The sequence below is a fragment of the Solea senegalensis genome, unplaced genomic scaffold, assembly GCF_019176455.1.
Source record: "Solea senegalensis isolate Sse05_10M unplaced genomic scaffold, IFAPA_SoseM_1 scf7180000013591, whole genome shotgun sequence".
In the NCBI taxonomy this organism is placed as follows: domain Eukaryota; kingdom Metazoa; phylum Chordata; class Actinopteri; order Pleuronectiformes; family Soleidae; genus Solea; species Solea senegalensis.
This window is the reverse complement of record NW_025320849.1, coordinates 23195-45587: the sequence shown is the minus strand read 5'-3', so window position 1 is coordinate 45587 and position 22393 is coordinate 23195. Positions and strand designations below refer to the sequence as shown.

Here is a 22393-nt window from a genome sequence, read left to right as displayed (position 1 = left end):
TCATAGTATAGTATGTCGTCCAAAATGAGTCGAAAAAGTCATAATATAGTATGTCGTCCAAAATGAGTTGAAAAAGTCATAATATAGTATAGAGTCCGCAAACTTAAATTTTCCCATCTCTGGCGATTTTGGAGTTTATTTTCTGCGATTTTGCATATTATTTCGCACCGGGAGGAGGAGCGCATTCGCTTGTCGCAGGATGCGTAGCGCCATGTGTACGCGCGCTGCCCTGAGCCGATCTTGCAGGGCGAGCATGTCTGCGCATCGCAGTTTTAAACAAACGCGGGAGGAAAATAAATACATTTATGCATACTTTTTGCAGTCAAACTCTATGGACAAAATTTAATACCTCATGAAATCACCATTAAGACCTTTTTAATACTTTTAAGACCCCGCAGACACCCTGTACCACAACAAAGACCAAACCAGGGTGTTTTATTTTTATTAATGTATCTTTAACTTTAAGTTGTTCTAATTTAATTTCCTAAAAATGTACTTAGCTTAACGTCTTTACTATCACTCATCCAGCACGTGTCACCAGACCAAAACACCAGTGTGTTCATTTAGACAAGTGCTTTTTTATTTATTTATTATAAATTCAACATTTCATCTTTAAGAGAAACATAGTTTCAAGAAACAAAATACAATTTACATCGCCTGGCTTTATATTACAGCACATTATAAAGAGACGACTTTACTTTAAGTCCCTTTTTAAGCATATTATTAAAGACTAAGTGGTTATCAGCAGAGTTTTTTTCTACGTCTTAGCAACGATGCTAATTAAAAGGGACTTAAAGTAAATGTTACCCGATCACATTCTTTTATTTATGTGCATTTACTGTAAATTACTGTAAATTTCTATGATGTTATTGTATTGATATGAGACCGAATCTGCAAACTATTGCAAATGATGTATCAAGTAACCGAAATAAAAGTGAAGAGACTAAACATTTGAAGGTCCAGAGAGTCTGAACTACACGATACAAATACCACATGGTCTTCTACCAAATACAGAAGAGAACGAAATAAGAGTCACACTTTCTGTTCACCTCTGTGTGTGGTTTACAACAACAAGCCCAGTGCTATTTTAAAAGTAAGACAATTCTCCATTTTGTTTCGACAGAAGTACACATTATTTAACAATAACAGCAGCTTTTACGACAGTGACGGTGCTCGGGGAGTGAGTTCATGTCCTTTTTTTTGCTTGAGGAGTTTTTTCCTTCCATCGCAGTTCACCGAAACACATGCTCAACAGTGGAGTGCAGTCAATACAGAGTCAGAGTTTGTGAGTTGAGAGTTTTTTGAGTCGATCAGACTCATTTGACCAAGACTCCAGTCGGTCCCGACTCTGTCTTCTGGGAACAGCCGTCCGTTTTCTTGGCGGTGTCGGGTCGAGGTCGCCGCAGGTTCAGGAAGCTGAAGCGAGCCTCCAGACTGAAGGTCCTCTTCATCGATGCAGTGGAGCTGCTGCTGCTGCTGCTCTTTGTGATGGTGGTGGCGTTTGTGGTGATGGAGGGAGCATTGTCCAGCTCCACCTCTGCACCTTCTGCACGGTCACCTACAGCAGACAAGAAGGTCAGTGAGACTTTCATGTTGTTATGTTTGTGTGTGTGTGACCCAGATACTATTTTTTTGTCCTTGTACATCTGACTCCCATTTCCTCCAGAGAAAAAAACAAAATATCTGTATATAATATATATATAATAAACTCCTCGAAAAAAAAGTTGAAAATTATAAGTTTGACTTTTTATCTCATAATTATGACTTTATCTCATAATTTCGACTTTATATCATAATTTTGACTTTTTATCTCATTATTTTGCCTTTTTATATCATAATTCCGCCTTTGTATATCATAACTATGTCTTTTTATCCCATAATTATGACTGTTATCTCATAATTATGACTTTTTATCCCATAATTATCCCATAATTATGACTGTTATCTGATAATTATGTCTTTTTATCCCATGATTATGACAGGTTATCTCATAATTTTGGGCTTCCATAGACTCCGCCTCTGTAGGTGGCGCTCTCTCTATAAGTTAGTGCATGCTGAATCAGTTGACACTGTTGACCTTCACGCCAAGTCCGACTCCGGTCTGACGAAGCGTATACATTATCCAGGTAGTCCTAGACTAGGATATCAATGTCTTAGTCCGACTAAAATCAAAATTTTAACATGTATGTAAACGCACTGAATGACAAGTGTAATTTTTTTGGGGGGTTTAAGGGTTCTTGTCTTGAAAACTTGTCTGAACTTTATGATCAACATCATATCTGTCTAAGTATTTTTTCATCTGCTCACCTCTTTCTAGGTCACATTCAGGCGACGACGCTCCGCTGCACTCGCTGCGCGGGCCGAGCACCGGTGAGATGAGGCTGAAGTCTGACAACGACGCGGTGGAGGGAAGATCCAGACTGTGGGGCCTGGACGGTGGATCGGGGGAAGATGAGGATGAAGAAGAGGAGGGAGTCGGCGATGGAGAGGACGAGGAGGAAATGTATGATGAAGAGGAGGAGCTGCCGAAGGGGCAGGGCGACATGAGGTCCTGTGGGCTGCAGGGAGGTGAACTCAGGCTGCAGGTGGAGCGAGTTTCCGAGTCTTCCTCGGACATGATGCTGCCGCTGCCGCCGCATGTGTCGTCGTCGAAACTCACCGAGGCCACTGCAAGGGAGGTAAAGGGAGGGAGAGGAAGAGCAAGAAAGGGAGGACGGACGAGGGAAAGTGGTGGACAGAGGATACAAGGAGGGACGGGGAAAAAAGGGATGATGAGATAAAAGGCAGAGAAGAAAAGAAGTGTGAGTGCTGATAAAAATAGAACAGACTGACTTTAAACTGTCACCCCAACACATCACAGACATCTGTATGAGACCAAACGTGTTATTTATAACGCAGTCATACCTCCACTCTTACTGTGGTTACCACGGTAACGCCATCAATCCACTACACAGTCAAGGCCAGTAAAGATGAGGCGTAATAAGGTCGAGTAGACGAGGCACGAGCGACTTTTGATCATTTTACATAATGTTTATGAATATTTGAATATTTGCTAAGTCTTTATGGTGTCAATGTTACAACAAAATAATGGTGAAATTTAAAAACATTAAGTTGTTTTTATTAAATTATAAACTCATCATTACAAGTACACACTGGTTGTAAAGGTTCTGCCGTCAATGAAATCCTTCATTTATACTTAGAATAGCTCCACGTTCCATCACATTGGTCTCTTAGACTCTTTTTATCCAATCAGGAGCCACGATTCTTCCTCCCTGTGACGGTGAACTATAAATCTTTCATAAATCATAATGGGGTTTAAATGGACACTTTATTAACGATATCTTACACCGATTTATAGACCAATCTATTTCTTTCAGATCAAGTCAGAATTTGTTCTCAAGTAAAGTTGAAGCCGTTAAACAGGAAAATGCCTTCTTTCACTATGGAGGATGTGATCTGCTCTTAACCTAATTTTCCCTGAAACCTTGATTCCATGATGAGACTTTCCAGGGATTCAGAGGAACAGACAGTTTGTTTGTGTGCTTTTTCCCTCAATGAACTTAAGAAAGTGCCTCATGAAGCTCATCTCATTCAATTACCTCTGAATAGAAACCTTTTCAGTCTCTCTGTTAATATAACGTTTTCAGTCTCCAACGGCAACAGAGCAGTGGCGACAGTTTGAGACGATGGTGATGCAAGTGTGTCGTGCTGTGACTCACTGGATATGCCGTCAGACTCCATTTTGAAGTTGGAGATGTCGTCCCCAGAAACGCCGTCGCCCTCCGCGCCGACGCCCCTCCCCCGCGGGCCCATGGCGGAGTTCCGCCGCCGCTCGTGGATCTCGTCGGAGATCATCTCCAGGTTCTGCAGGGCCGTCCTATAGTCGCCTTTGGCCCGAGACAGTTTGGCCTGACGCTCGTCAACATTCTTCTTCAGGTTCTGGACGGGGACACAAGGACGGTGGCCGTGTGAGCGACAGCCTCAAAGACACTTTTTGAAAATGACACAAAAGGGATGAAGGTTTGAGGCGACTACGTACCTCCAGCTGCAGATAGAACTTTGCCTTCATCTCAAAGTAGGGCCTGAGGAGGAGGAGGAGGAGGTCAGGAAAGAGACGAGAGGAAGATATTAGATCAGAGGGGGGAAAAATACAGGCTAACCCAGAAAAGAGCAGTTTCCACACCATCACCATAGCAACCTGGTGGCAGAGAGGGAGATGCTAGAGCACACACCCTTCTGAGTCAACACAGAACCAGGTATCACACATTTATATAAACATCAAAGCTAAATTTGCTGCATTCTCCCAACCTTCTCTTAGTCAAGATTTATGTTGACATGTTTAAAATCACAGGCAAAACATTAAGTTTTAATGAATTCACCAAACATCTATGGAAATTATTTGTTTACAGTTATGGCTGGAAAATTATGCACAAAATTGCTCTCGTCTATCTTTATATTGAGACTCTTACTTTGACTTGCTGATGGTGCGTTTGAGTTTCTTCTCCAGCTGCTTCATGCGACTGTTGGCCGCCGCGTATTTCGCCGCCGTCTCCTTGTGCGCCAGCTCGCTCATCGTCTTGCCGTGCTCAGCCTCCATCACCTGGTGACGGGGAGGGGGGGGTCAAACATCAGCGTTAAAAGACTCTCGTCAACTTTCTGTCGAGATTGTATGAGGTGGAAACTCTTAATAGGCACCTTCTGCGTGGCGTGGTTGAGCATCTCCTGCCACGCGGAGTCAAACTGCCGGTTGTCCTCCTCCAGGAGCCTGTGCTCTGCCAGTGAGATGGTCTCCTTCGCTGCCCGCAGGACCTCTGTTGCCCTCTGGAAGTCCTGTGTGGCCTTCTGAGCCTCGAGCTGCGCCTGCAGCACAGACACAGACATTTACGATGTTAATGCAGTCATTTTGGTATAACGCTGTAAACACCAGCTGTGTCGGTTTAAAGGTCCAGTGTGTAAGGTGAGGATGGAACACACTACACTCCACTACCCATTTGTGCGTTTGTGTAGACTTCTCTGCCCTTTCCAATCATTTTTAAATATTTAAAGTCAATTAACGTACAATTAGAGCAGCGACAGATGAGAAGATGAGATTTTGAAATGGATTTAAAAACAGCAGATATTTATATTCTTTTTTTCCACTGCCCAATCTCACCTAGAAGAAGGAGAAGAAGGGGTCAAACCATATGTAAGCTCCTGTCTGTGAGAAACTCCCTGAATCAATCACGTTGAGTTTGACTTTGACACATTTATGACTCTGAGGGTTTAGAAACGTTAACAAGCAGTAACAGAAAAGCCCTTTGTTGCCATGATGTAGCACCGTCTCACACGAGATGTCCCTGACATCATCATCATCATCATCTGGAGGACACAGCTGAGGCTCGACACGCCGCACAATAACACAATACCGTGGTTGTGTTCGCCGCATGAATAATCGGTCTGATCCGTGTGTGGATAAAGGGGCACCAGGGGAAAAGGTGAGGACGCAGACATCTGCTGAGTAAACATGTTTCTCAAACTTAGTTTTTCCATATAGTTAATCCTTATGAGTGCTATTACAAGTGCTAACAATTAGTGCTGTCAGTTAAACGCGTTATTAACGGCGTTAACGCAATCCCATTTTAACGGCATCGACGTTTTTTAATCGCGAGATTAACGTTCTTTTTGGCCGAGCAAACTTTTTTTTCATATGCTGTTGCAACAACTAGTAACGTTAGAAAAACTACAACACCACACCGCATCTAGCTAGACCGGAAACAAAACAACAGGCACGATGCACATTACCGTTGGGAAGTGCGACTCTTTTTACTGACTCAGATCTTTTACTCTCGGACAGTAAATTGAACAAATCTTTTTTTTTGTCATTTCGTTAATTTTTACAGTGGGTGGCGCTGTAGCCCTCTTGTGGGCGTTGCAAAAAAGACCGCGGCTCTCGAACACTTAACATGGTTTGCTTCAGCTGACAAAGTATAATAAACAAAATGCCGCAAGCAATTCAAACCATAAGAAAACCTAGGAAAGCAAATACACACCACAATAAAGTGACTTGTGTCCTGTATCCTCCCTGCCATTGTTGTTTAACAGCACGACGGTGACGAGGTAACTGTCACGTGACGAATGAACGAGGACCTGAGGACGGACGCACAGTTGAGTGAGTCGTGAACTAATCATTTCTGTTTCCTGTCCTGCTGACTGAGCTTATGCAGCTGCCTGCCATGTGGCGAAGGAAGGTAATGCATCACAATGAACGAATCACTGACTGAGACGACTCATTACTGCCGAGTCATATAAAAGATTAGTTCATTTTGAATGAATCGTTCACGAACGACACATCACTACTTCACACTCCTTTGGGCTTGCGAGTCCTCGCCGTCTCCAAGCGGGCTCTCCGTATGCAACACAGCCTGGATCATTTCTCGACGCATTCCCCCACATCCAAGTGATGATGTATGCAGTGTTACCAACCGCGCTGGCAGACCTCCGAACTGTAGTAAGGAGACCGCTAGCTGCTTTAGCTCTGATTAGCTAATTACGGCAACAACACATTAAACCACGGGACTCTTGTCTGCCTTTAATCACAGCACTGCAGGGTGATACACAGCGTCTCTTATTATTGTGTGGCTCTCACAATAAGAGGAATAACTCAAAATATGCAGGGTGATAATGTCTCAATAAAAAAAACATTTGCACAAAACAAGCCGATCCACTTTTCTATGTTGATAAGAGCATTAAAATGAGAAAAAATAATAAAAGAAATCAAGGGACATTTAAAATAGATAAAAATATGCGATTAATCGCAAGTTAAATATGACATTAATTTGATTAATCACGATTGACAGTACTACTAACAATAACAGGACTGGAATTCATATTTTAAACCACAGATTTGTCAGACGTTGCCTTATTTACATTATAAAAATGCAACAAACTATTAAAATACACTGAATATGTTTGTAAAAACATGCAACTTCTCAGCCACAGAGACAGTATTTGTCTTCCCCTCAGCTTGTCCACTGGTCTGCAGATGCTGTGACATCACCACATGCTCGGTGTAATTTCATTATCGACGGGACATCCACATGCTGCTGCAGCACGATTCATACAACCTCGGCTTTGTCGCCGTCATGTGATCTGCTTTGTGTCGTGCACTGCGATAAAATAAGACACATGTTACCTCCAGTAACGTCTTTTACAGTGTACTGTATGTGTGTGTTTCTGTGCTGGGGCCCGGTCACATCAACACAACATTAATAACAAGAGGAAAAGTATTTATTCACGAGTCACAAGGTCATAACATGACTTGATTATCATCGAAACCTGACCCGCCTCCTGTTTCTGAGTCAAACAGAGATTCGGTGATTCTGCGTGTGAATCTGCAGATTTTGGGTGTGAAGCCTTCTGGTTTCTCTACTTCTACAAGTCGCATGTAAGCAGGCCACAGGTAAATGGTCCACGACGAGAGCAAAAGAGGTGGAACATGTAAACAGATGTGCATCAGCTTTTGGCTTTTTAACCGATCTGTGTTCGTATGCAGCCAGCTGTTACACGAGATAAGCCAAAACCCAAATACAGCTGTAGATGTTGCAAAATCCATTGTCATGTTGCTCGTCAGACTGTAAACATGATAGAGTGAAAGGAGTCTTGTTTACACTACAAGCCTAAAAATATTGACCCTCACCCCCACAGGCTCATTCTTCCAGACAATATAACCGATTGGTTCCAACACTGAGGTCAAAATGTCATAGTTTTACACGGGAATTAGTATTGTTTTAATTTTCTGAATTTAAAATGTATATCCCTTATGTTGCTCATATAAGCATTTAACCAAAAATACACTCACCAACATTTTGACTTGGAACTTTAATTTAATTACAAACGGCATGTATTCAGTATCTTTCAGTAAGTTTATGTAGAAATAGAGATAGTTTTTTTCTCTATAATTGGTTGTAAAACATCAGTGAACAGATAAGTGGTTTTAATGTTTTGTCAGGTCTCTACATTTCCTTTAAATCCTATGATCTGGTGTTAAATTTGAGTCGAGACCAGTTCCCCAGACACCAAACTCTACTCTTATCAAGCCCACTGCCGATAAAGATGCGAGAAAAGCAAAAATTACTCAGGCCTACAAATTATTTACAGCCTCACAGAACCACCACGTGTGCTGCAGGGATTTAGTCTTAGTTTTCCATCTCTCTCTCCTCTTATTCCACCTCCTCCCCTTCTGTCACGTTGCCCGTGAGAATTATCTCCTACACATGCTCTCCAACTCTCCTTCTGCCTCCCACATTCTGTCACATGAGATCCTAACCTGCGGAGAGGGACTTGAAGGAAAATCCAGACTCATGGCTTCACACTTGACTTGAATGTCTTCCAGAACAGACGGCACATTCACTTCAAAAAAGTCTGGAACGCATGTGAGATGCTCCGCAGGATAAATGAAGCACAGCAGTTCCACAAATGACTAAATACAGCATGAAAATAAAGGATTAACCACATAATTATCTCATAATTTCTCTTCTCTTTGTCCTATTTATTATATTGTGGTGTAGATAAGTTAGCTTTGAGCAAGTTAAGTCCCTTGTCCACTAGTTAAAAACAAACAAACACAGACGGGTCACATAACTACACAATAGACTAGGGAGGAGCATTACAATCAACAAGAAAAACAGCTATTTCAAAGTCAATAAATGACAAATAAAAGTTTCTATTCTATACATATTATTTGCCAAAAGAAACAGCTATGAGATGCATTCAATGACTGTGGTAAATTCAGTCACTGCTGCAGAACAACAGCGTGTTGAGCTTAAAGGAGCAGCTACGAGATGCATTTAAGAAACCCTGTAAATACTACAGGTTGTTTGTTCAGTTTAATAGAAGGAGCGAAGGAAAAGATACAATTGTGTTTTCTTCTTGTTTGTGTTGCACGTTGCTCGGTTTTTTTACGGTTTATCTGTTATGTCGATCATTACTGAAAGGAGGGAGAAATTCTGATCATAAATATCAGATTTTTCACTGCTCCAGTTTTTCCTGTAGCCTCCCTCCATCTTTCACTGCAGACCACTTCTTATTTGTTTTTCTCTTTCCTCCTAGTCATCCTCATCTCTCCTCTCCCTCCCTCCCTCCCTCCCTCCCTCCCTTTACTTGCACACTTTAATCACCCTGCATGCAGCCCGTTAAACTTTCAGAGACGAGTCTCCAGAGGGACACGTGTGCGCTTCAAACACCGTGAGCTGGAATTCTCTCTCTCTCTCTCTCTCTCTCTCTCTCCATCTCTGGGAAGAAAAATAATTTAGTTCTACAGGCCCTTCAATTATTCAGGAGAGTGTGAAATAAAGAACGCACGCAGTGGTAACTTGTTAGAGAAGAAAGAAAACAGAAGGGAACAGCAACGTACATTCCCGCACATTGTTTGGATCAAACTGAGCCAGAGTTCAATCATCTTTTCATCAAAGACCACTTTGCTACGAAAAACATGTCAATACTTACAGTCAAATATTCATAAAGGACATTGAAAAACCTCAGTCACACCCTTCATCGGTCATGGCTGATGAGGAAAGACTCTCTGGTCAAATGAGCCTTTCGATCAACTTTTACATCATCACATTGACAATAAAAACAATACAAATCTGTAATGATTTCCCAACTGGAACATGAAATCCTCCACCAAACAACCAAAGCTTCAAATTTAACTCTGACCCAATTCTCCTTCATTCAGCCAAAGAGGAATGACAAAAAAAACAGTTTGTCTCCAGAGACAGCATCTGTTTTCCTATTAACCTAATTTGTCAATTTTTTTTACCCAGAAAAATCCTATCATTTTAATCTCTGCTCCTCGTTCGTTAACTTTGGCAAATTAAATTCCTGTGAAGAGGAAACATGTCCAGGAACAATAATGCCTCTTAAAACTGAGGCCTTTTCTATAAACAGCATCATGGACATGCTATTTTTCGTCTATTAGAGACTTGAAGGAACCGCACCTGGCCTAGATACGATGTGAGAGAGCTTCAGGGTTGAAAAAAAATAATACACAAATGAAACCACAGCAGGGGGAGGAAGTGAAGCATCAGCTGCTGACGCCACATCACAGTATCAAATTAACCCAGTTAAGTCCAGGCTCAGATGTAGAACTGCTATGGTTCTAGGTTCAAAGACAAAGTTAGAAAACACTTTCATTAGTCAACTTTGGTGTAAATTAAATTTGTAGCTCTAAGGCAGGGGCTGTTGATTGAATTTAACTCATCAAAACAGACATGCTCACTCCAAATGGCAAACATTCACAACAAACAACCCTCGAGCAGTTTGAGAAAAAGCTTTTCACTGCTGGTCCTGATGGTCTCTCAATTCAGACTCGACACGTCCTTGTTGCTGTCGCGATGACCCTGACTAAACAACGCAGGGAGCTACACTTCTGGTGAAAGACATTTGGGGAGAAAAGTGGTGTAAAATTAGCTAAATAAAGATAAACAAATGGATCGTTCCTCTTGTTGCTATGGTGCTACTTTAAAACCAACAAATGCTTGTTCTCACATTTAGAAATCTTAAGCCATGTTGTTTACAATGTGATGAAAAGTCAAACTTAATAGTATAAAAAGGAAGCATGCACCCACCCAACTGTGTCAAAATATTATGCAACAATGTAGAGACCCGGTGGCAACACAACACCAACCACATGGCTTTGACCATGCAACTGTGCTTTCCCTGGTCTCTGCCTCCTCCTCCTCTTCCTCTCCCTCCCCTAAATCCTCAAATCCCTCCGCCTTTCAATCCATCCTTCCTGCTCATATATCAGCAGCATTTCCTGTAGCTAAAATCTGACGTGATGAGCAGTAGCTGGCAAAAAAAAAAAAACACGCTTGCACAGAGAGAGGGAGGGGGGTGAGCAGAGCCTAAAAGAGGAGAGGAAATGCTCCAAGAGAAAGAAGAGCCCAAGATGAAGAAGCAAGAAGAAGTGACAAAATCCTATTTTTCCACATGAATGTCCTCCCGTGGTCCTACGCACTGTTCCTCCACAGAGGTTTAAATCACGCAACGTCTCCTGTGTCCTTGAGGAAAAGGATTGTGTCAAACAACAAAAAGATCTAATGTTCCAGTGACATTTTTGAAGATAAATAGACGTAAATAAAAGAAATAAAGATGTGGGTAACCCTCATTGTTCTCCCACACAATGCCTCTCCAATCATTCGCCGCCAGCTTGATGCCCGACATGCAAATGTAGATTATCCAACGCGCTCACATTTGTTGGGTCTGTATTTTATCTTTTGTTTGATGTTGAGGTCATTTCGTCTCCACCCGTCGCTGCCTGCTGCTTATCTGCTACAGCAAATAATGAGTTTTTCCCTATTCAAACTGAGCACGAGAGCAAGGGAAAGAGTTCCCAGGGAGTCAAGTTAAAGCTTGTACAGTCACAATAACAAAACTACATTGTTACTTGAGCAATAATGAAGTTTCAGAGACTTGCTGCTAAATGTTGAAGGTAAAAAAAAAAAAAAAAGACTCCTGAGACCAAAACGAGGGCATCGAGAAGGGAAAACCCTGGTTTTATGACAGTCCATTGAATCACTGATGGGATATTTTACTCTGAGTCAACAAACCAACCAAATATAAATGTGTTTATGCAATAGTACACAATGCTGTAAACAGTATTTTAAAACTTCGGGCCGCATCCCTGGGGGGAAAGCTGGTTCAGACAGGTGCACAGGAAGTGAGAGTAAATGTGTGGAGGGGACAGAAATACGTCAGGCCAGCAGGTGATTCAACAGGTAAGAGGAAGTCCACATCATCACATGCTGTACTTCCCCATTTCAGTTCTGCTAGGACCTTATCACAACATTTTTTTTTTTTTACACCAAAACCGCATGGTATGTCCTTCATGAAGATAATTATTACAGAAAATATCAATGCACTTATTTTACTTACATCTTCATTTGATTTATAAAGTTCTTGAGCAGCATTTGAGAAACACATTATGGACAAAAGTATTTGGACACACCTGTTCAGACCAAGACATTTTGGACAATGCTATACCTCAAACACTGTGAAGAAGGCCCTTTTCTATTTCAACATAATTGTGCCCTACTGCACAACGCAAGGACTATAGGTCTGACAAGTTTAGTGTGACCTCAACCTCATTGAGCACCTTTGGGATGAACTGGAACAGAGACTGTGAGCCAGGCCTTCTCATCAGTGTCAAACCTCATAAATTAACTCTACAGAAGAATGGTACACAAAGTCACATAAAATGTCTTCCAAGAAGTGTGGAAGCTATTCAGAGGGACACACTCAGTAAATTAAAGTACTGTATATGTATTTGAATATGTCATCACAGTCCCTCTCGGTGTAATAGTCACATGTCCCAATACTCTTGTCCATATAGTATATTTTCAATGGATAGTGCAGTGTGGTTAGATTTCAATTAAGTTCTGAAATACTGTGAACAAAACAAACAAAAAAACAGTTTAGAAATTGTGTTCATTTCACCTCGTATATTTCCCCGTGTTTCAAACAGGATGCACTACCACTGAGAAAAGGGAACTTTAACTGCAGCATTACTTCACAGAAATGCTTGCATCATTGCCCTTTATTTCAGCACAACGTAGCAAAATTACCACTCAAACATACGGCGAATGTTTATCCAACATATAACACATATATAAAGACATTTGTGTCTTATATACACAAGAGAAAAGCAACACAATAAAAGTGTTGTTTGCTCACTGACTGAGCTCCTACAGCTTATCAAGATGTGCAGGTGGCTGCTTCGCCCTATGTGTACGTACACACACACACGCACACGCACAAGCACAATTGCCGAGGAAAGGCAAAAAGAGGAACTGAGGCTGAGGTCTGACATTACCGTGCATTTCCTCTTTAATGTATTTTAAAGCCGTTTAAAATTTTCTGTGAGGAAGAAGGAAAAAAGCAATGAATTAAAGTTTTAACAGCTGACTAGGAAATGATAAAAAAAAAAAAGTCCAGACCTGGAACAACGCTGTCCAGTCACACTTAACAACCAACAGTCTCTATTCTCTAGCTTAAAGGTTGGTAAATCATGTGCATCCATCAACTCAGAACTACCACTTAAGTCCCAAAAGCAAAAACAAGTCTCAACCTGGTAAACTTGCTAAAATCCCTGAACAAGTGAAAAAAACAAACAAACCCAAAAACAACAAATGAGGATATGATTGACCCAAAACAAGTAGAACTTAATTATGCAGAACACAAAGGTCTCTTTATTCAGCAGAGGCTAAGATTCAAGCACAGATGTCTCTTATTTTATTATTTATCCACAAACAAGCAGCTTAAGTCAAACAAATCAGCAATTTAATAGTAACAGGACTGTGAAGTCAATAAGTTTAACTCCACATCTAATCTGTTTACACCCTCGTGCAGGAAGTGAAATGGTTTTCACCTATTTTTATTTTCTCTTAAAAAAAATTTTCACCATCAGCGAGTCTTATTTACCATGTGCCACGAGCCACGAGACCAGACCATAAAATCTAGCCAGATCAAAGAAGACCACATCAAAGAAATGTCTTGAATAAATCTCGTTGAAGACACGTTGACACAAATGATGGGACATCTGACTTGAGGCCCTAGAATCAGCCTTAGAAACCAAAACAATCTGCGCACACTGACCTGTCTAGCCAACCTGCGGGCCTCCCAGTACGGCTTGGACTCCTCAACAGCCTTGCCGATCTTCTTCACCAACTCGTCCAGTTTCACTGTGGCCTCCACCAGGACGGAGCGGAACTTCTGCCTCGCATCCTGTTTGAACAAACAAAAAAAAGATTTTGGGGTCGTTTTAGGTCAAATCAGGACGCAGTATGGAATTAGATTTATGTCAATATTTTCAAACAACACTTTTTAAGAAGCAAAAAAAATATTGATTAAATCATTAAAAAAATATTGTATTTTATTGTTTAAAAATACACTTATTCTTTGTGCTCCCTCAATAAATCGGAAGTCGTCACAGGTTTGGAGTTGCTGTCCGTCTGGAACTCGTTCTCCGTCAACATCCGACAAAACAATTGTAACTTTTATAATGGGACCATAGATATTTACAATTATTTTGTGCGAAAAGAACAAGTGTATTTTCAAACAATGAAATACAATATTTTTGAATGCTAAAATTTATATTTTCTTGGATTCATTTTATTCTCTCTGATGTTTAAATATGTGCTGCATAATCAACCCAATTTCATCCCAAACAAAACACTGGGAACAGTCGGGTTTGCGAGTGCTCAACATGAATGAGGACATTTAAAGGTCTCTGCCAAATTTCATTAAAACTGCATTAGAGCATCTAATCTAACTGCCATCTCACCAGTGCACTTCCAAATAACCACTTTTTTATAACGAGGTGCTGTACCTCTTAATTGTTTAACCTACTAGCTGCTTGTAAGGCTGCACGTTGACTACTGATGAGAACCCAATCATCTACAATAAAATGCCTAGAACTCCAAGATAAAACAATAAAAAGTAGATCTAATCAATGGACAACAAAATGCATCATCCAGCCATTAAACTTAATCTAATCGGGGCTAAGTATGTGCATCATGTGCCAAAGAAAACTGACACAGTTTGATAAAAAAAAACAAAAAAAAACGAGGGCATCTCAACAGACACTGAAGAACAACAACTCCAGCCAATCTCTTCTAAATGCCCGTGAAAAATTAAGGCCTAATATAAATTTGTTATCTGGTATGAAGGGAACCATTTGTTTCACATCAGGCCGCTCTGTTTGTTCACTTGTTCAACATCAAAAGGGAATTTTCTCTGACTGATTTGGGCTCTAACATTTCATCACGGTCATGTAACCGACCTCAAGGGATCAGAGAACACAGCGAGAAATGGACCGAGAAAACACTGAGATAGAAACCAGGGAATCTTTATTTTTATTTTTACTGACAGTTCGCGCTGCGAGAAATGTCAGTCAGTGCAGACATGGTCCAGCAACACGCTGCGGTCCATGTCCTCAAGAGACATCTGAAGAAAATACAGTGGGTTTTTTTTTTGGCTCATTTATTAAGTTTGTTTGCACATTTATACTGTGATTAATTAATAAAACAAAACTTTTAAGGGGCCTCAACAACAGCAAGGGAATGTGGTATTTAAGTAACGGACATCATTCTTGTGCCAAAAGGGCCTCGTCTATTCTTCCAATAAACCATTTACAAACATAGACATTACAGAAGGATTCATTAGGTCACATGTTCTTGTCTGACATATAAATGTGGATAACGAGACAGTAGCACAGTAACTCTTCAATGATACAGCAATCATGGACAATGGGAGCTGACAAGTAACATCCAGGGTCTTTTAACCTTTCTAGGATTATAGTAGGATTACAGTGGCACTCTGCGTATAGAAAACGGAACTGCTTAAGTTAGCAGACCTGGTTACCTATTTTGCTACTGTAGCAAATTAGCAATACTACTCAGGCCAAGTGGTAAGGGTCACTTTTAATCACCTAAAATAATCAAATAATCTAAAACAGTGGTCACCAACGTGGTGCCCTCGGGCACCTGGTAGCCCGCGAGCAGCCAACGAGGTGCCCGTGGGCAAGGAGTAAAATGTCCTTGATATTGTTTATACAAACTGTGATAATCATTAGGAGTAAGCACTGGAATTAATGTGTATGCAATTGAATGCATAATATTCATCATTTAAATGGTAAATTGCACAAAATAATAAAAATGAATATGGTAGCCCTCCATATTATTCTCTACCCTTCAGGTAGCTCTCGGTCTCAAAAAGGTTGGTGACCCCTGATCTAAAATATTGTTTAGGGCATCGCACAAACTGCAAAGCACATGTGACCAGATGAGCGTGAACAGATGAATGCATGGAAATGTTTACACTTTCAGCCATTTTGGATAAATCCACTTTGGATTTGTATTAGATTAGAGGCTCTATTCCTTTATCAAATTAAAAACGATGTCTTTAAAGTTCAACAAATTGTCCTTTTAAAGACATTCGAAAATGGAAAACTCATGACCCTCTCGACTCACTTCAGTTCTTCTGAAATGTGTTTTCTCCTGATTATTTTTGACCGAGAGCATAAACAATATCCTCCCTGAAGTCAAAAAGTTCCACACGTGTAGAAACATAAAAAGAAAGTCTTCATTAGTTCAGGGCTGCAACGATTATGCGATAAAACATTTTTTAATCAATCAATTACAAAATTAGTAGACTATTTTGAGGATTTTTCAGCTTCTTATTGTGAATATTTTCTGGTTTCTTTGCTCCCCATGAAAAATAAATCATTAAAACTGAAAAATACCAAGGCATTCGGAAACATCGTCTACTTAAAAACAGTAGTTTTGGCTCCAGCATGACGAATTACTAGGGAAAGAACCAAATAACTTTATGGTCAAAGAATTTCAGCTCAACAAGAAAGAAAAACAGGAAAAGAGGAAAAAAATTACATTAAAAAAAAAACTGTGTTTCCACACATTTTTTCAATGATGTTGTTAACAAGCTGATAAGAAAGCTGTGAAGTCAACATTTTAACCTAACAATCATTGTTTTATTCCCACTCCAGGGCTGCAAAGCTGCCCTAGAAATGTAGAACAAGGATACAAGGCAACACAGTCAAACATTATGGGACAAAAAAAGCTCATAAAAAAAAAATGTAGCCGAGTCATGAATCCTTGTCCCCCACCTGTCATCTCCTCTGCATCTCAGTGCTGCTGATGCAGACTGCAGTGCAGTGTCTTCATCCTCCCACTCAGGACTTGGACACTCGCACTGTGACGCACTTCACCTCATCAAAAATGTTTGCCCTCTCTCAGGCTTTTTTGTCTACGAGTTATGCACCAAATTTGTCTGTCAAAACAATTTATCATCAGTTCACCAACAAACAGAGAGTTTTGGCTTCTTTACCTCAAAAAAAACAACTAAATGATGATGAGTCACTGATTATTCTTACACTTTCAAGATGAATATTCTTCAGATAACGAACGGTTTGACTTGTGAAATGTGAAAAAAGCAGTGATACGATACAATCACCACATTGTCTCCGAGCATCATTACTCACATCAGAGCCAACTGATTTTCGTGCTAGGCTTGAACCCAGGGACAAACACTGAAGACAAGGGTGTTATCGTGGTGATTTATGATGTCTCTGGCACAGAGCATGTCAATTCATTCATTTACGGTGGTACAGTGGCTTGCATCATTGCCTCACGTTCAACCGAGGACCTTTCTCCGGTTTCTTCCCACAGTCCAGAAACATGCAGGTTGGGTTAATTGGACACTTGCAATTGGGCATAAACATGAATGAGAGATTGTGTTGTGTTTGTATGCATGTTCCCCAGCGATGGACTGGTAACAAGTCTAGGGTGTACCCTGTTTTCTGCTCCATGTCAGCTGGGATGGTCTCCAGCCCCCCTGCAACTCTCACGTGGAGGATAAAGCATTGAAGCGTGTCTTGAAAAAGCCCCATGACTATTCTGCAACGTAAAATCATCATTTGTTGATGCCTTGGGGTTTTTATTGCTCTTTTTTTGACAGTCCCGATCCTGATCAGGTGACATCTTTGTCAGACTTGAAAGAGACTTATTTTCAAGTTTGAGATGCAGTTACTTCAATTTGTCGAGGCTGAACAAGGGTCATGCACAAGGGCCTCGTGTCTAATGCTGAGATGCAAACAGGTTGGACTGATCAAACAGATTTGAAAACCACAGCAGAGAGGCCAATAATTGATGCCTATAAAAATAGCTATTTGGAAAGCCAAGTTTGTCGTGTCAGTTGAGTTCACACTAAATGAGTGGAGATGATGGGGATCACACGCACGAGACAAAACAAAAACACACAAGGTCAGAAATTTAAAAATTAACATTGGGAACGATGCAGGAAACAAGCTCAATTTAGCTGGAATACATGTCTACAGGTTCACTGCTGAATGTTTAGGGAAGCCATGATGTCTCTGATGCATTGAGGTTTCAACCGTCCGACTCAGAAATGAGATTGTGTCCATGAAGTGGCGAGTGACCTTAATAATAGGCGAGCCGATTATCGGGCTAAAACGTGACCAATCACTAAATTACCATTTGTACCACTTGAAAGGACCAATATTTAGTGTAACTTATCAGAAAAATACATTATCATAATTAACTACAACATTTTAGGATTAATTAATTGAGAATTAATAGCAGCCTCTGTGATTTTTCAGCTTCTTAAATGTGAATATTGTCTGGTTTCTTTGCTCCATATAACCAAGAAATCATTAAAACTGAATCATTTTGGTTTGTGGACAAAAACAATATCAACATTTTATGGACAAAACAATTACTCGACTCGACTATTACGAAAATAATCATAACTTTGCAGCCATAAATTAAACGGAGAGTGGCGGTGTGTTAAAGAAACACAGAGTTAAAGCAGGGAATTGTTGTCTTCCCAGGTCATTTGCCACAAAATATGTTGCCTAACCCAGCATTATTCTTTTTATTTAATTCAATATCATTGATTTTACTTAGGTCAGTCTGTCTTATCTCACTGCAGTAACATCTAGTCCACCGTGAAGAAGTAAGTGCCTCTGCTCAGAGAGCACATTATAATAGATATGGAAAACCACCGCCACATTCGTTGGCAGAGAAAACATTTTGACAGAATATCTCAGTGAGTCACAGGTTCACAGTGCATGACACAGAGTTAACTTCTGACCTCGGAGCTGCCTGACTGCCTTACTGCCTGACTAACACCATGCACAATCCTCAAACTGCAAAGCAAAGCAAGACTTTGGACTTTGACCTCTATAAAGCTGTGCAATGTCGCTAACGTACATTAATGTACGCCATTCACATTTACTGGTGTTTAAATGGGATACAAAGATCAGTTATGAAAGCTAACTGGCGCTGACATCGTCTGCTGACACAGAGCATGATGAGAACTTTACAAAACAGCTGGGCCTGGAGACAGGGCAAAGGTCAAGCTAAAAACTGCTGCATCTGCACAGGGGTACCTTCAGAATAACGCTAGGCAGAGAAGACAATCTGACCGTTTGATATCACACGCTGTCAGTCAACACTTGGGTGCGCATGTGTATTCATGATTACACGCTCCATTAGTCAAAACCTGACACGCGCCACGGGACCACAGATAAACCGCACAGAGACATTCAAAGATAATGCAGAGTGTGCGTCAGCAAACTGACCTCCAGCTCCGTCTCACATCTGTTGATATCGTCCGTGGACTGGTTCAGTTTCTCCAGCTCCCCCTGGAAGAGTAGACACATCGTGAGAAATTTGAGGGGTTGGTGACTACCGACATTCTGAATTCTGAGTTTATCAAAGTTACACAGGTAATATTAAAGAATAAGATTCTAAGTTCTCCAATTTATACCACTGAATATTCAAACACACTAATACAGATTATTTCCATGACCAAAATCCCCCGAAAATCCCCCAAAATATAGATTTTATGAAATGAAGTGGCAAAGAGAAATAAGAAATCCCCTTGATTGGCTTTTCCCTCACTTGAGTGTTCATTTTTGTTTTAATTTAGCAAACAATATACAAAAAAGACAGTAACCAATAAAACATGGCTTTTCTTTGAGTCTGACCTTTTGTTTGCTTTAACAATTTGCAAAACTAACAGCCAATAATCAATATAACAGCAACCAATTCATAATTTAAACTATTCCTGAAGCAAGTGTACCACATTTTGTGTTATCTGATGAAAATATGGACTTTAAAGAATGTTGACTGGACATAGAAACCATTTTCAAAACAATCTGCTTTAGGAAATTAACTTTTTTTACATTATTGTCTGACCTATCCCATGGTCACTGAGGAAACGTAAAAGGAAAATCTAAATGTGGCCGAGACATCATTTATTCCATTTCAATGTTTGACATCACTATTCCTTTAATATTATTTAAAAACAAAAAATTACCCCCAATAACCATCATTTTCCATTTGAAATGTTTAATCCATGAGTTACCATTTAAAATACATCAAGTTAACTGGATTTTTTTGTAAATAGTCATTAGGCTACATGATGTTTTTGTGGGACTTTGGTCCCTGCTGTTAGCTGCAGACGTGCTGACGACGGCTGCTGTTGCTTCTCCAATCAAAGAAATAAACAAACATTAGCAACAGTCAATGAAACTGGCGTTACCTGGATTCTGGGGTCCACCGCCTCGTCTTCATACTCTGTCTCCTCGTCCGACCTGTGTTCCTTCTCCGGGTGCTCCATGCCGCAGGTGGAGGAGGACAGGTGTCACAGCCGAACAAAGGCAGCACGACACACGGCGCAGTTCAAGTGTCTCACACGGTCTCCAGGCGCTGAATACTATTGATATCCACAGTTGTCCCCGGAGTGCTTTATATTCTTTTTTTCCCCAGTATTTTTTTCAGAGTAACATGCTGTTCTGTATCAACAGGGCCGGGTCGAGCAAGAGGCTAACGCGGCGGTAACACGTTCACTCGCCCTGGTCTCGCTCCTCACTGAACTGGCTGCTAAAAGACCCGAGCACTGCTTCACACTGGGCCCGCCCCCTTTCGTTGAAGCTGTATGAGGGGTGACTAGTGCCACCTAGTAGTGACGCGGCACTAAAGAATATTTTCAACATTTAGCATATAGCATGTATCAAAATTAAATTCTAATATTCAACAGCAAGTGAATTTGCCCAGGCACAATATTTTTCTAAATAACTGAATACTGGACCAAAACCTGACCCGTTTTCTTTTAATGTAACTATTCAATATTGTACCAAAATGGCAAATTTAAGAGACATGTTGCTGACTCTCACTATACATACAACTCCTCCAAGTCATACACGGTGAGGATGTATAATTATGACATGACTATTACCTCTCTTCTGTTCTCAACATTTTATGTGAAAGTAGTACCCATGCCCCATACCTAGCTAATATTAGCTAGCCAGCTGACATGACATTACATTTTATCCAAAGCGACGTACAAACAAGAGCTAGAAGTAAGTAAGAGCTACAAGTAAGCCAAACTATAATGTGCTAGTCATAAGTGCGATGTATAAGCAAGTTTTTTATTTTTATTTTATTGTTTTATATTTGTCGTCGTCTTAGTAGAGGTAGAGTCGGAAGAAATGTGTTTTTGTGAAATGTGTTTTAGTCGGCATGACCTCGTTAGCTGGTTCATGCTGGCTAATGTTAGACAGCTGACATTGCCTTGCGTTAAATTATATGAATTGATGAATCATGCGAGAGTTTCAGAAAGGCTAAATAACAACATTAGTTTAAAAGTTAAAAACACAAAGGTGTCAGTTCACGTGCAGAGCTAGCTCCATTGTTGAATATAATCCACACATTAAACTAAGACAAATAATCAAAACAAAGACAATAGATTATCAGCAGCACATTTCCCCTACAAGCTATTATGCTGCTTGCTTTTTTTAAATAGTGCTTTGTTTTGCAAACAATATAAAAACAATTTGCAAACAAAACTGTGATCACTTTTTTTATTTTCAATCATTTATTTTTTGCAAATCCAAATGTTTTTGCAAATCCTAAAGTTTTAGTTGCAAAATAAAGACACACATTTCACACCATACTTTTGCTGCATTCCAATAAAGTTGACATGTTCTTATCTCAATGCAAGTATTTCTCAACTTCTGCCACACATGGAAATGTATACAACCCCTGAACTACCTCTTCATGCTTCTGTCACTTTGTAGAAATGTTGCATTTTACGACTGAAACATTGCATTTAGTACTTGGCAGCTATTTGCAGAACATGTTCTGTTCCACACTATCAAACTGTAAAACTACATTTACCATGATAGACCACTGGATCCATATCAGACTTGTACTGTTACACACATTAGTCTTAATATCCTATTATGTAATGCATTAAGAGATACATTCATACCACTATAGCTGGGCTGTCTGTATAATAGAAGCACATATAATAGGCATTTATTAAGAAACTATGCTGATAAACAAGCTGTGATATAATTATGGCAAATGATTCAATTATGCGCATTTACATGTAGTTCAGATGTTAAGCACTACACACTGCATGCCGCTTTATGATGTCTCATGGGCCATATGGGAAAAAAAACATGATTATAGTTGAATATAATTTAATATGAAAGTCTTTCAATCAGACTTTTAATTTTTTGTCAAGCCAAAGCTGCATTTTAGTACTGCAGGAAAACAAAAATCTATGTCGGATAATATGGATTCATATTTTGTAATGCCATTTAATTGCAGTTCATGTTGAACACAAAAGCAAATTAAGGTTAGGTTTTAACATCATAACATCAGGATTAAGACAAAAAAGGTGCCCATTTCAGCATTAAATATAGCCAAACAAACTTTTGAATAACCCATAACCGACATAAATGGCAAACACAGTGTTCCAGTGGTCCAAATGCAGCAATGCCCTAAGAAAACAATAGCGAGACAGC

General features: G+C 40.1%; 1 protein-coding gene across 1 annotated transcript; it reads right to left on the bottom strand.

Annotated features, from left to right (window-relative positions):
- Window positions 1-544: 544 nt before the first annotated feature.
- On the bottom strand, window positions 545-20473 carry sh3bp5b (SH3-domain binding protein 5b (BTK-associated)). The gene is made up of 9 exons (XM_044015525.1): window positions 20122-20473; window positions 19157-19219; window positions 13633-13761; window positions 4696-4860; window positions 4470-4600; window positions 4040-4082; window positions 3720-3939; window positions 2308-2667; window positions 545-1558 (listed from the first exon to the last, which is right to left on the bottom strand). Exons 1-9 carry the CDS (start codon window positions 20197-20199, stop codon window positions 1317-1319), a joined length of 1431 nt encoding a protein of 476 aa, XP_043871460.1. The 5' UTR covers window positions 20200-20473; the 3' UTR covers window positions 545-1316.
- Between the last annotated feature and the right edge of the window lie 1920 nt (window positions 20474-22393).